Genomic DNA, 13,947 nt, shown 5'->3' on the forward strand with positions numbered 1-13,947 from the left:
CGGTTTCGGAGCGCTCGGGGGCCATTTTGCGGTTTTTTGAAATATCATTTGACAGAAATAAAATTTGGAATTTCCGCTTTCGGATTCGTGGTCCCGTGATTAAAACGCGTCTCTTGACACCTCCCGATATTTTGGACGAGGTTTAGCAGTTGTACCATAAAGTAAAGAATTACCGTTTATTGTATATTTCTACGCTGCTGAAAACTTTTTACAATGATGATTAAAGGGCGAATTAATGGTGACTTATAACCATAAAGCCATAACCAGACAAAACAGCTGATCGAACCTACCTTAAAGAAATCAATGTAATCGAGTTAGCGTTATGGTATGGCACCATTAATCGATTACATTGATTTCCATAAGGTTGGTTCGATCAGCTGTTTTATCTGGTTATGGCTTTATGGTTATAAGTCACCATTAATTCTGCCCTAACACATGAACTGTTATCTGATGCTCAGTGTCTCGTAAGGGATACGGTTCACAAGCATCGATAACAAAAATTCTTGGAATCGCACTAAAAGTACCGATAACCACCACAATGACATAAGCCGGAGTCATTGGTGCCGTATGTCGTATCGCTGTATCCGTATCCCTAACGTAATCAGCTGTTTATCGTTACGACGGTAACCAAAACCCAATTGGTTGGCTACGATACGGTTACGACCTTAGCGGCACCAATAATCGATTGCATTGGTTCTCATAAGGTTGGTCGAATCAGCTGTTAAAAGGTTACCGATACGGTTACCGATAAAGCACCAATGTCTCCAGCTATATGAGAAGATTACGCCCTGCTCATGTAAACGTTAGATCAGTTGTTTTTTGTGGGCAATTTTTACGTCATTTTCCTTTAGCTCTTGTTTTTTCTCCTCTTTCTTTCACTCGTGAATGCACAATCTGGGTAGGTGATTTGTGATATAAAGCATTGTGAATCTTATCTGTCAACTGCCTGACAGGATGTTCAATATGGCTACTTTTTAGCGTTTTGACAGAGTGTTCAATATGGCGGCGAATAGGGCCGGCTATCTTCTGCGGGTGATAGAAAGAGATGCAGAATGAGACAGCGATAGTAAAATACAAATCAGGTGGTCCAATCACTTTGGAATTTTGCGTCTATGCAGAAAATATCACACTTAGTTTGATTCACAATGTTCTTTGGCATAGGTGAATGGATTTGCAACTCTTTTGCCGTCATCCAGTGAGTTTTACAGCACCGGCTCATGCTCAATTCTCACGGTAATGCTCTGGATCAATGAGAGACTTGAAAAGCAGATGTCGTGAAATTTTCGCACACGTGAAATGTGATAGGCAGATGTCGCCGCTGTTTTTCATTTAACTCATACGGCGAAAGTAGGTTTATTAAAGGCAGCGTTGCCAAACTAAAAAGAAGTAATTAACAAATTATCTGGCTCATAAATTGAACCAGACTTCTATCTGGATTTATCTGGCTCAAATCGTTGTTGTTGCATTTACATGCAAAATTATTTATTTGGCTCAGGATTTTGCCACTGGGTGATGGCTTAGGGTTCACCCTATACACTAATTCTATGTATTCTATGCGATTCCACTATTCATTGCAACTGATTCAGCTATAAAGGCCACTTAATGGTGACTTATAACCATAAAACCATAACCAGATAAAGCAGCTGATCGAACCTCCCTTATAGAAATCAATGTAATCGATTAATAGTGCCATACCATAACGCTAACGTCATAACCATTCCATAGCCAACAAATTTTTTTGGTTTCTCGCCATATCCATAACCTAAAAATATTTGAGTTGGTGAATTTTATAACTTTTTGTAGATTTTATTCATTGTTTTGGATACGTTATGACTAAGAGACTTATTTTTTGCGTTTTCTTCATTTTTATGAAATTTTCACGATTTTTAGGTTAAGGCACCATTAATCGATAACATTAGAGATGGTTATGCATATGGGTATGGTTACGACTATGGCGTAGGGTTAAAGGCCGAATTAATGGTGACTTATAACCATAAAGCCATAACCAGATAAAACAGCTGATCGAACCTACCTTATGGAAATCAATGTAATCGATTAGTGGTGCCATACCATAACGCTAACTCGATTACATTGATTTCCTTAAGGTAGGTTCGATCAGCTGTTATATCTGGTTATGGCTTTATGGTTATAAGTCACCATTAATTCGGCCTTAAGGAAGTTTAGTTAGCCCTATAGGTAATACACAGACATCCAACATAGGTTTGTGTCTCCGCTTTTCTGTACACCCTGTGCTTTAGCACGTTATTTAACTACTGCCGCTAGATGGGTTTCCTTCACAAATCACATACAGAATATTGCGCATTCGCGAGTTGAAAATTGCTTCGTTCTGCGCATCTACGTCACAGTTGACTGCTTGAGCGAATGAAAGAAAGAGAAAAAAAAACAAGGGCTAAAGGAAAATGACGTAAAAATTGCCCATAAAAAACAGCTGATCTTTTGTTTACATGCGCAATCTTCTGTGTGTGATTTGTATATCTCCTAAGCATTATCTAAGCGAGGAAAACCGCTTTTTTACCCGCAAACGTAAATATAAGCGCGTGTAAAAAAAACACAGCTAATGATGGTTAACACATGAACTGTTATCTGATGCTGTGTCTCGCAGGGAATACTGTTCAAAAGTATCGATAACAATTTTTCCTGGTATCGCACTAGAAGTACCGATACCCACTTGTATTTACTCGTGTTGTTTCATCCCTATGACAAACGATAAAAAGTTTTCAGCCTTCCAGTTTTACGTCATCAGTGAGTTTTAATAAAGAGTTTTAACTTATCAAAAATCGGCAAATTGAGCCTGCTTACGCGTCCCGATAGCGAAAAATTATTTGGTTAAGATTTCCGCTGTTGATTCTTCACAAAACAATTCACAAACCAAAAAAAAAGGTAGTAGTGCAGTTTATGGTATCCACCGAAATTTGGGCCAAAATTTTCGAGTGAGGTATCAAAAGATGCCTATTCACGTCTAGATTAAGAATCCGAAAGCGGAAGTTAACCTTTTTTACCTGCTTGAAAGTTATCCGCGGTAATAGTCTAGTTGAGGGGTCGACTGCTAATCATAGTGTACCTATACAAGTGTGTTCACTAAGCGATAAACGTCAAAACTACAAACAGCCTCGCTCACCTGATGGAAATCTCAGGTCTAGAGTCGCATTTTTGGTCTCAACGACAACATTTTTGTCTACCAATCGTCTCGACTTTTTCAATTTTTCAATCATTCGGCGCATTCGGTAATGGTATCCATTTTGCATTCGCTGTCATGCCGAATCCAGCGAGTGCCTGTCAGAATGCTTGACAGATAAGTCAACACACTTGTACTTGTACACTATGCTGCTAATACGCTACCAAAAATATCGAGAGATGTGTCAAACGACGCGTCTTGACATCAGTATTAATAATCCGAAGGCAGAAAATAAAAAATTTAACGCGTTCAAAAGATATTAACGAAAAACCGAAAAAAGACCCGCGGGTACCTTCGAAACCGGGGTTCGGATGCATAGTATTTTTGCGCAGAACACCTTTCTGCGTTGGCGGCCTTCGGCCGCGTTTATACAAAATAACCCTGGGCTACGCTATGCCAAGTCCGGGTGTGTGGTATAACCGTGGCTACCGCCACGGTGATGCACAATTTTTTTTTGGGGGTACGAACACAACAACAACCACATTGAAATCGCCAACTTCAAATGCAAATATCTCCGGACAGAGATAAAATTTTTCTTTTCCGCCATCGGATTATTGTTCTGGAGATTAATACGCGTCGTTTGACACCTCTCTCGATATTTTGGGTAGCGTATTAGCAGTCGACCCCTCAACTAGACTATTACCCCAAAAATATCGAGAGGTGTCAAACGACGCGTCTTGGCTTCAGTATTAATAATCCGAAGGCGGAGAATAGAAATTTTAACTCGTTCTAAAGATATTAACGAAAAACCGGAAAAAGACCCGTGGGTACCTCCGAAACCGGAGGTGGGAACCATAGTATATTTCCGCAGAACACCTTTCTGAGTTGGCGGTCTTCGGCCGCGCTTATAAAAAATAACCCTGGGCTACGCCATGCCAAGTCCGGGTGTGTGGTATAACCGTGGCTACCGCCATGGTGATGCACAAATTTTTTTGGGGGTACTAACACAACAACAACCACATTAAAATCGCCAACTTCAACTGCAAATATCTCCGGACAGAGACAAAATTTGGTAATAGTCTAGTCGAAGGGTCGACTGCTAATACGCTACCAAAAATATCGACTAGACTATTACCGCGACTGCTAATACGCTACCAAAAATATCGAGAGGTGTCAAACGACGCGTCTTGACATCAGTATTAATAATCCGAAGGCGGAAAATAAAAATTTTAACGCGTTCAAAAGATATTAACGAAAAACCGAAAAAGACCCGCGGGTACCTCCGAAACCGGGGGTCGGATCCATAGTATTTTTGCGCAGAACACCTTTCTGCGTTGGCGGTCTTCGGCCGCGATTATAAAAAATAACCCAAGTCCGGGTGTGTGGTATAACCGTGGCTACCGGCACGGTGATGCACAATTTTTTTTTGGGGGTACAACACAACCACATGGAAATCGCCAACTTCAAATGCAAATATCTCCGGACAGAGATACAATTTTTCTTTTCCGTCATCGGATTATTGTTCTCGAGATTAATACGCGTCGTTTGACACCTCTCTCGATATTTTTGGTAGCGTATTAGCAGTCGACCCCTCAACTAGACTATTACCATACGCTACCAAAAATATCGACTAGACTATTACCGCGACTGCTAAGACGCTACCAAAAATATCGAGAGGTGTCAAACGACGCGTCTTGACATCAGTATTAATAATCCGAAGGCGGAAAATAAAAATATTAACTCGTTCAAAAGATATTAACGAAAAACCGAAAAAAGACCCATGGGTACCTCCGAAACCGGGGGTGGGATCCATAGTATTTTTGCGCAGAACACCTTTCTGAGTTGGCGGCCTTCGGCCGCGCTTATAAAAAATAACCCTGGGCTACGCCATGCCAAGTCCGGGTGTGTGGTATAACCGTGGCTACCGCCACGGTGATGCACACATTTTTTTGTGGGTACAACACAACAACAACCACATGCAAATCTCCAACTTCAACTGCAAATATCTCCGGACATAGATAAAATTTTTCTTTTCCGCCATCGGATTATTGTTCTCGAGATTAATACGCGTCTTTTGACACCTCTCTCGATATTTTTGGTAGCGTATAAGCAGTCGACCCCTCAACTAGACTATTACCCAAAATTTTTCTTTTGCGCCTTCGGATTATTGTTCTCGAGATTAATACGCGTCTTTTGAAACTTCTCTCGATATTTTTTGACGCGTATTAGCAGTCGACCCCTCAACTAGACTATTACCTTATTTTTTATAAGCACGGCCGAAGGCCGCCAACGCAGAAAGGTGTTCTGCGCAAAAATACTATGGATCCGACCCCCGGTTTCGGGGTTACCCGCGGGACTTTTTTCGGGTTTTCGTTAATATCTTTTGAACGCGTTAAAATTTTTATTTTCCGCCTTCTCGATATTTTTGGTAGCGAATTAACAGTCGACCCCTCAACTAGACTATTACCCTTGCACGAATTAACAAAAAATTATGTTTAATTTCACTAAAGCATATATGACACTACTTTATTTTTGCTTGGATTCCAAAAAGAACCGCGGGTACCTCCGAAACCGGGGTGGGATCCATATGCAGAACACCTTTCTGCGTTGGCGGCTTTCGGCCGCGCTTATAAAAAATAACCTTGGGCTACGCCATGCCAAATCAGGGTGTGTGGTATAACCGTGGCTACCGCCACGGTGATGGACAATTTTTTTTTGAGGGTACAATTACAACAACAACCACATGAAAATCGCCAACTTCAACTGCAAATATCTCCGGACAGATATAAAATTTTTCTTTTCCGCCTTCGGATTATTGTTCTCGAGATTAATACGCGTCTTTTGACACCTCTCTCAATATTTTTGGTAGCGTATTAGCAGTCGACCCCTCAACTAGACTATTACCTTTCTGTCGAAATGAAAACACATGAAAGTGAACAGTGTTGCCAGCTCAGCAGCAAATAAAACAAGGTTTGATATATAAACCATCTATATTTAGAAGAAATTTCTATAATAAAATTATATTTTTTATGGGAAAATGATTGCTAACTTAACATAAATCGAATAATAAGTCGAAAAATGGGGTTGGATTTTATATAAGGTGCCACGATTTTCAAATTTGTGTTGATTAGTATGGGTAGAGGGGGTCCTAAAAATCACCAAGATGTAATCCGCAGGAATATTTTGAATAAGGTGCCACGATTTTCCGCAACAATATCTTTTTATCTTGGTAGAACATTATAAGGTGGTGGCACGTCGACATAAATGCAAACAAACATACACTATCAATGTATTTTGTTTTCTAATTCTCTGAATAATTTGAAATTAATGTATTTAATTGGAACAAGTGCAGAATACATACATTTGTCAAAATAAAAATAAAAAATCGGACTTTATAGAGATTTTTATGCTGATTCCAACGGTAATTCTGCGTAGAACACCTTTCTGCATAGGCGGCCTTCGGGCGCGCTTATAAAAAATAACGCTGGGCTACGCCATGCCAAGTCCGGGTGTGTGGTATACCGTGGCTACCGCCTGCGTAGGACACCCTTCTGCGCAGCACCCCAAATAATATTTGACTACAAATTATTAAAAGTGTTTTACAAAAACAAAATACATTGATAGTGTATGTTTGTTTGCATTTATGTCGACGTGCCACCACCTTATAATGTTCTACCAAGATAAAAAGATATTGTTGCGGAGCTGGTAACACTATTCACCACCTTCATTTGTTTTCGTTTGTTTAATTGCAACAACGAAAAAAGCGACAATAGTACCGACGGGTTTTCCGCGATTAACTTTTGAAGGAGATAAAAAATGTAGTTTCTGCTTTCGGATTCTGAATCTTGACGCAAATACGCGTCTTTTGATACCGCTATCGACATGTGCGACCCGAATTTTAAGTGCAGGACTTAAGTTGAAATTTTACTAAATTTCGAAATTAAAAAGCTTATATTTCACAAACTTAGAGTTTCCTAGAGTTGCGGATGATAATTTTGTGATTTTTAGGACCCCCTCTACCCCTACAAATCAACAAAGTTTGAAAATCGTGGCACCTTATATAAAATCCAACCCATCCGCAGCTCTAGGAAACTCTTAGTTTATGAAATATAAGCTTTTTATACTCAGTTGAGCAGAGCTCACAGAGTATATTAAGTTTGATTGGATAACGGTTGGTTGTACAGATATAAAGGAATCGAGATAGATATAGACTTCCATATATCAAAATCATCAGGATCGAAAAAAAATTTTATTGAGCCATGTCCGTCCGTCCGTCCGTCCGTTAACACGATAACTTGAGTAAATTTTGAGGTATCTTAATGAAATTTGGTATGTAGGTTCCTGAGCACTCATCTCAGATCGCTATTTAAAATGAACGATATCGGACTATAACCACGCCCACTTTTTCGATATCGAAAATTTCGCAAAACCGAAAAAGTGCGATATTCATTACCGAAGACGGATAAAGCGACGAAACTTGGTAGGTGGGTTGAACTCATGACGCGGAATAGAAAATTAGTAAAATTTTGGACAATGGGCGTGGTACCGCCCACTTTTAAAAGAAGGTAATTTAAAACTTTTGCAAGCTGTAATTTGGCAGTCGTTGAAGATATCATGATCAAATTTGGCAGGAACGTTACTCCTATTACTATCTGAACGCTTAATAAATATTAGCAAAATCGGAGAAGGACCACGCCCACTTTTAAACAAAAATTTTTTTTAAAGTAAATTTTTAACAAAAAATTTAATATCTTTACAGTATATAAGTAAATTATGTCAAAATTCAACTCCAGTAATGATATGGTGCAACCAAACACAAAAAGAAAAGAAAATTTCAAAATGGGAGTGGCTCCGCCATTTTTTCTTTAATTTGTCTAGGATACTTTTAATGCCATAAGTCGAACAAAAATTTACCAATCCTTTTGAAATTTAGTAGGGGCATAGATTTTATGACGTTAACTGTTTTCTGTGAAAATGGGCGAAATCGGTTGAAGCCACGCCCAGTTTTTATACACAGTCGTCGGTATGTTCTTCCGCATGGCCCATAACACGATAACTTGAGCAAAAATCGACATATCTTTACTGAACTTAGTTCACGTACTTATCTGAACTCACTTTATCTTGGTGTAAAAAATGAACGAAATCCGACTATGACCACGCCCACTTTTTCGATATCGAAAATTACGAAAAATGAAAAAAATGCCATAATTCTATACCAAATACGAAAAAGGGGATGAAACATGGTAATTGGATTGGTTTATTGACGCGAAATATAACTTTAGAAAAAACTTTGTAAAATGGTTGTGACACCTACCATATTAAGTAGAAGAAAATGAAAAAGTTCTGCAGTGCGAAATAAAATACCCTTGAAATCTTGGCAGGTATTACATATGTATATAAATAAATTAGCGGTATCCAACAGATGATGTTCTGGGTCACCCTGGTTCACATTTTGGTCGATATCTGGAAAACGCCTTCACATATACAACTACCACCACTCCCTTTTAAAACTCTCATTAATACCTTTAATTTGATACCAATATTGTACAAACACATTCTAGAGTCACCCCTGGTCCACCTTTATGGCGATATCTCGAAAAGGCGTCCACCTATAGAACTAAGCCCCACGCCCTTTTAAAATACTCATTAACACCTTTCATTTGATACCCATATCGTAACAACATATTCTAGAGTCACCCCTGATCCACCTTTATGGTGATATCTCGAAAAGGCGACCACCTATACAACTACCACCACTCCCTTTTAAAACCCTCATTAATACCTTTAATTTTATACCCATATCGTACAAACACATTCTAGAGTCACCCCTGGTCCACCTTTATGGCGATATTCCGAAACGGCTTCCACCTATAGAACTAAGGCCCACTCCCTTTTAAAATACTCATTAACACCTTTCGTTTGATGTCCATATTGTACAAACGCATTCTAGAGTCACCCCTGGTCCACCTTTATGGCGATATCTCTGAAAAGGCGACCACCTATACAACTACCAACACTCCCTTTTAAAACCCTCATTAATACCTTTAATTTGATACCCATATCGTACAAACACATTCTAGAGTCACCCCTGGTCCACCTTTATGGCGATATTTCGAAACGGCTTGTTTGCATTTATGTCGACGTGCCACCACCGTATAATGTTCTACCAAGATAAAAAGATATTGTTGCGGAGCTGGCTACACTATTCACCACCTTCATTTGTTTTCGTTTGTTTAATTGCAACAACGAAAAAAGTGACAATAGTATCGACGGGTTTTCCGCGAATAACTTTTAAACGAGATAAAAAATATAGTTTCTGCTTTCGGATTCTAAATCTTGACGCAAATACGCGTCTTTTGATACCGCTATCGATATGTGCGACCCGAATTTTAAGTGCAGGTCTTAAGTTGCAATTTTACTAAATTTGGAAATTAAAAAGCTTATATTTCATAAACTGAGTTTCCTAGAGTTACGGACAATAATTTTGTGATTTTCAGGACTCCCCTCCACCCCTCGAAAAAAAAGTTGTAAAATCGTGGCACCTTATTCAAAATATTCCCCAAAAAATTTGTTATTGACAAAATACTTTAATTTTATTTTTTTCAAAAAAGGCTTAACCATAGTGTACAAGTACAAGTGTGTTGACTTATCTGTCAAGCATTCTGACAGGCACTCGCTGGATTCGGAATGACAGCGAATTCAAAATGGATACCATTACCGAGTGCGCCGAATGATTGAAAATTTGAAAAAGTCGATACGATTGGTAGTCAAAAATGTTGTCGTTGAGACCAAAAATGCGACTCTAGACCTGAGATTTCCATCAGGTGAGCGAGGCTGTTTGTAGTTTTGACGTTTATCGCTTAGTGAACACACTTGGTATAGGTACACTATGGGCTTAACTAAACATGCACAGTAATTCTGCGTAGAACACCCTGTTTAAGGGGGTGGTAGTATAAAATTTACCTTTTCTTCTTGTGGGCTCCTGCTGTCCTCTTGAAGTGCAGTTTGAAACTCTTCACTGCAGACTCCCACAAGCCGCCCATGTGGGGAGCTCCGGGTGGAATGAATTTCCAATTAATGCCCTGGGGAGAGTATTTTGCGATTACTTCTTGAGAGGCAGTTTTCATGAAGTCAACGAACTCTTTTTCCGTCGCTCTTTTAGCTCCAATAAACGTTTTGCCGTTGTCACTCATCATTGTGGCAGGATATCCACGACGTCCGACGAAGCGAGCGAATGCTGCGAGAAAGGCATTTGTTGTTAGGTCCGAGCACAGCTCAAGGTGGACAGCTTTTGTCACGAAACAGACAAAAACGGCCACGTAGCCTTTCAGTAAGGTGTGAGACCTTAGCAAGGAGGCTTTTATTTGAAAAGGCCCCGCAAAGTCGACACCGGTAGTGGTGAAAGGCGGAGCATATGTGCATCGTTCCGGGGGCAAAGCCGCCATGATTTGCGATCGCATTTGCTGCTTGTGGAGGGTACAAGTTTTGCACTGATGTATGCATCTCTTTATGAGGGGTTTAAGTCGTGGAATATAGAGATCCTGTCTGAGGCATTGCTGCATGAGACGTATTTCGGCATGGAGAAGAAGTTCATGGAGGTAATGTATATAGAGGACAGCGAATCTTGATCTTTCTGGGATAATAACGGGATGTTTTTCATTGTAAGTCAACGTCGAATGAACTAGTCTACCATGAACCCTGAGGAGCCCGTTTTCATCGAGGTATGGGTTGAGGGTTAGTAGAGAGCTTCTTTGATCAATGGGTTTTGCATTTTCCAAGCATGCTCTTTCGCGAGGAAAATATCGGGTTTGTGTTAACGTCACAAGTTTATTTTTCGCTTTGCGGAGATCTTCATGAGACAGAGAGGGAGTGTAAGCGGGTTTACTGCCTCGAATTCGGTCCTTGAGATTATTAATGAACCTGAAGGCATATGCCATGACCCTGAGGGCGCGAGGGAATGAGGAAAATCGATCCAATACATCGGGGTCATCTTCAGCTGAGTATAGTGCTTCGACTCGGCGCATTTCAGGCGGGTTGATGCTGCGGGTAGATGGGTTTGGCCAAGCTTCGGGGGGCTGGGTCAGCCACGCAGGGCCATTCCACCACAGCGAAGAATTTGCCAAGTCCATGGGTTTGCATCCTCTAGTGCCCATGTCTGCTGGATTGTCGCGACTGCCTACATGCTTCCAGGAGGCGCTTCCGACGAGATCCATAATTTCAGCTGTTCGATTGGATACGAAAGTTTTCCAAGCGTGGGGAGGCTTTTCGAGCCATGCTAACACAATTTCCGAGTCAGACCACATGTAAAGATTTGTAAGAGAGAGCTCGAGATGGGATTGTACGACGGCGATTAGTCGGGCAAGGAGTAGAGCTGCACATAGTTCTAGTCTTGGAAGACTGGTAGTGCGAAGAGGGGCAACCTTGCCTTTAGCGACCAGAAGGTGGGACGATGTGGTGGCACCGTGGGTTGTTCGCAGATATATAGTGGCGCAATATGCCTTTTCTGACGCATCGCAGAAACCATGCAGTTCAACCTGCTGGTTCGGCATGTAGTCAACCCATCGAGGTATCTTTATATCTGAGATGTTGGGTAAATTTTTTGCGAACTGCGTCCATTTAATGAAGCGGAGGGGCTTCACTGGTTCATCCCAGCCAGTTCCGTCTATCCATAGCTCTTGGAGTAAAATCTTGGCCTGAATCATAATCGGCGTAAGCCACCCTGCGGGGTCAAAAAGTTTTGCGACCGAGGAGAGAATTTGTCGTTTTGTATTAGCGGACGAGAGGGGTATTGAGTCCACTGTATACGAAAACGTGTCGGTCAGAGCGTTCCACTGTATGCCGAGAGTTTTGATGTTGCTTGCTTTCTCGAATTCCAAAAGATTGGTATCTAGCAAGTCCTCTTCTTTGATGTTTTTTATTATACTGGGGTGATTGGCCGTTATTTTCCGTAATGGAAATCCTGCTGACGCTAACACTTGGATGACTTGGGAGAGAGATGTTTCAGCAGAGAGAATTTCATGGCTGCCAGAGAGAATGTCATCTACATATGTTTCTTTCGTCAAAACAGGGACGGCTTTGGGGAAAGTTTCCTCTACATCTTTGGCCAGTTGGTGAAGAGTACGTATGGCGAGGTAGGGGGCACAGTTCACACCAAATGTGACTGTTTTCAGACGATAGTCTTTTATGGGGTCGCTCGGAGATGAGCGAAAGACGATCCTCTGATAGTCTCTGTCGTCTTCATGCATTATGATTTGACGATACATTTTTTCTACGTCTCCGTTAAAAACAAATTGGTAGGTACGCCACTTGAGAATCAGAAGCATCAGATCGGGCTGGAGAGTAGGGCCGGTATAAAGAACGTCGTTGAGCGCATGTCCAGATGCCGACTTCTTTGAGGCGTTAAACACGACCCGCACCTTTGATGTCTTTTTCTCGGGTTTGACAACTGCGTGATGAGGAAGATAAAATGAGAGGCATTTTCCTCCGTCAAATTTTTCATAGGAGCCGGTTTCCTCCATATGATCGAGGGTGAGGTATTCTTCTAGAACACTATCATATTGAGTCTTTAAATCCCCTTTCTTCTGCAGACTTCTCTCCATTCCAAGAAACTGGCTTAGAGCTGAAGACCGAGAGTGGGATAATGAGATTGACTCTGGGAAGCTGGGTTTAAACGGCAGCCTTACGATATAACGACCGTTATCATCGCGTGAGGTTGTGGCTGCATAGAAATTTTCGCAAAACTCGTCTTCTGGGATTATTTGGGGTTTGGTGGGAACTTCCTCCAATTCCCAGAATTTACGCAATAAAGAGTTAAGATCTTCGTTGGACACTTCTGACACTTGCATGCAGAAAGCGTTTACCATCACAGGAGCTCTACCGCTCAGAATCCATCCAAAAATGGTCTTCTGCGCTAGAAGATGGGGGGAAAGTTTCTCAACGCCATTTTGGATGATTTGCGGTATTACATCACTGCCTAGGACGAGATCTATTTGCGAGGGGGAGTGACAGTTCGAGTCTGCGAGGTTGAGGTGTGCCCATTTTGCTTGAAGCTCGCTAGTGAGGTTAAGCGAGGGGAGCATTTTTGTTAGCCGGGGTAATACTATTGCCTCTGCACTTATTCTGGTTTTGAAATCGGGGGATACCAAAGTCAGAGAGCACAATTTGTTTGAGGTCTGAACTACCTTGCCGCCCATTCCTGATATTTCAAATCTAGAGGGTTTGAATGGGAGTTTGAGTCTATCTTGGGCTCTGGTAGAGATAAAGGTTCGTTCAGATCCCTGATCCACAAGAGCTCGTAGTTTAAAAATTTCTCCTTTATGCTCTACGGGAACGATAGCCGTGGGTAAAATTATTTCACAATCGTTTTCGGAATAAAACGATTGCACTTGGCTTTTCTGCGAGCATGAAGGGCTTTCATCCAGAGCATTGGCTTGATCGGGAGTATTGCCGGGTGAGACTGTGGAATTCGTGGTGGTGGCTTGTGAGGCTGTCCTTTGCAATCGTGAGGGTTGTCTTTTCGGCACTTGAGATGAGTCTTCGTGAAGAACTGAGTTGTGCCGATCTTGACATTGATTGCAAGTTTGAGTACTGGAACAGTCTTTCAATATGTGTGACTGAGAGAGGCAATTGAAACACATATTGTTTTCTCTCACAAACCTTCTGCGATCAGAGGTCGACAGCTTCTTAAATTTGAAGCAACTTATAAGGGGGTGAGATGAGGTTTTACACATAGCGCACTTGTACATTGTCCGCTGCTCTGTCACATGGGACTGGGTGTGGGAGGTCGGTTTATTTGGAAACGCATGTGACTG

The 13,947-nt window shown here is 41.2% G+C and overlaps 1 protein-coding gene across 7 annotated transcripts in view; it reads left to right on the forward strand.

Moving 5' to 3' along the window:
- Positions 1 to 2,700: 2,700 nt before the first annotated feature.
- The window catches only part of LOC137249079 (kelch-like protein 5), a 72,075-nt gene continuing 60,828 nt past the window's right edge, over positions 2,701 to 13,947 (forward strand). For 3 of the 7 annotated variants that reach the window (XM_067780241.1, XM_067780242.1, XM_067780240.1), the window contains exon 1: positions 2,713 to 2,901. Coding sequence is in view for 1 of the 7 variants with exons in the window: in XM_067780239.1 (XP_067636340.1) it covers positions 2,718 to 2,763 (46 nt within the window). In the remaining 6 variants the exon portion in view is untranslated. Of the gene's footprint in view, positions 2,905 to 13,947 lie in introns of all 7 variants that reach the window. The other 4 variants (XM_067780239.1, XM_067780245.1, XM_067780244.1 and 1 more) reach the window with 4 other exon arrangements.

The sequence above is a fragment of the Eurosta solidaginis genome, chromosome 4, assembly GCF_040869045.1.
Source record: "Eurosta solidaginis isolate ZX-2024a chromosome 4, ASM4086904v1, whole genome shotgun sequence".
NCBI lineage: Eukaryota > Metazoa > Arthropoda > Insecta > Diptera > Tephritidae > Eurosta > Eurosta solidaginis.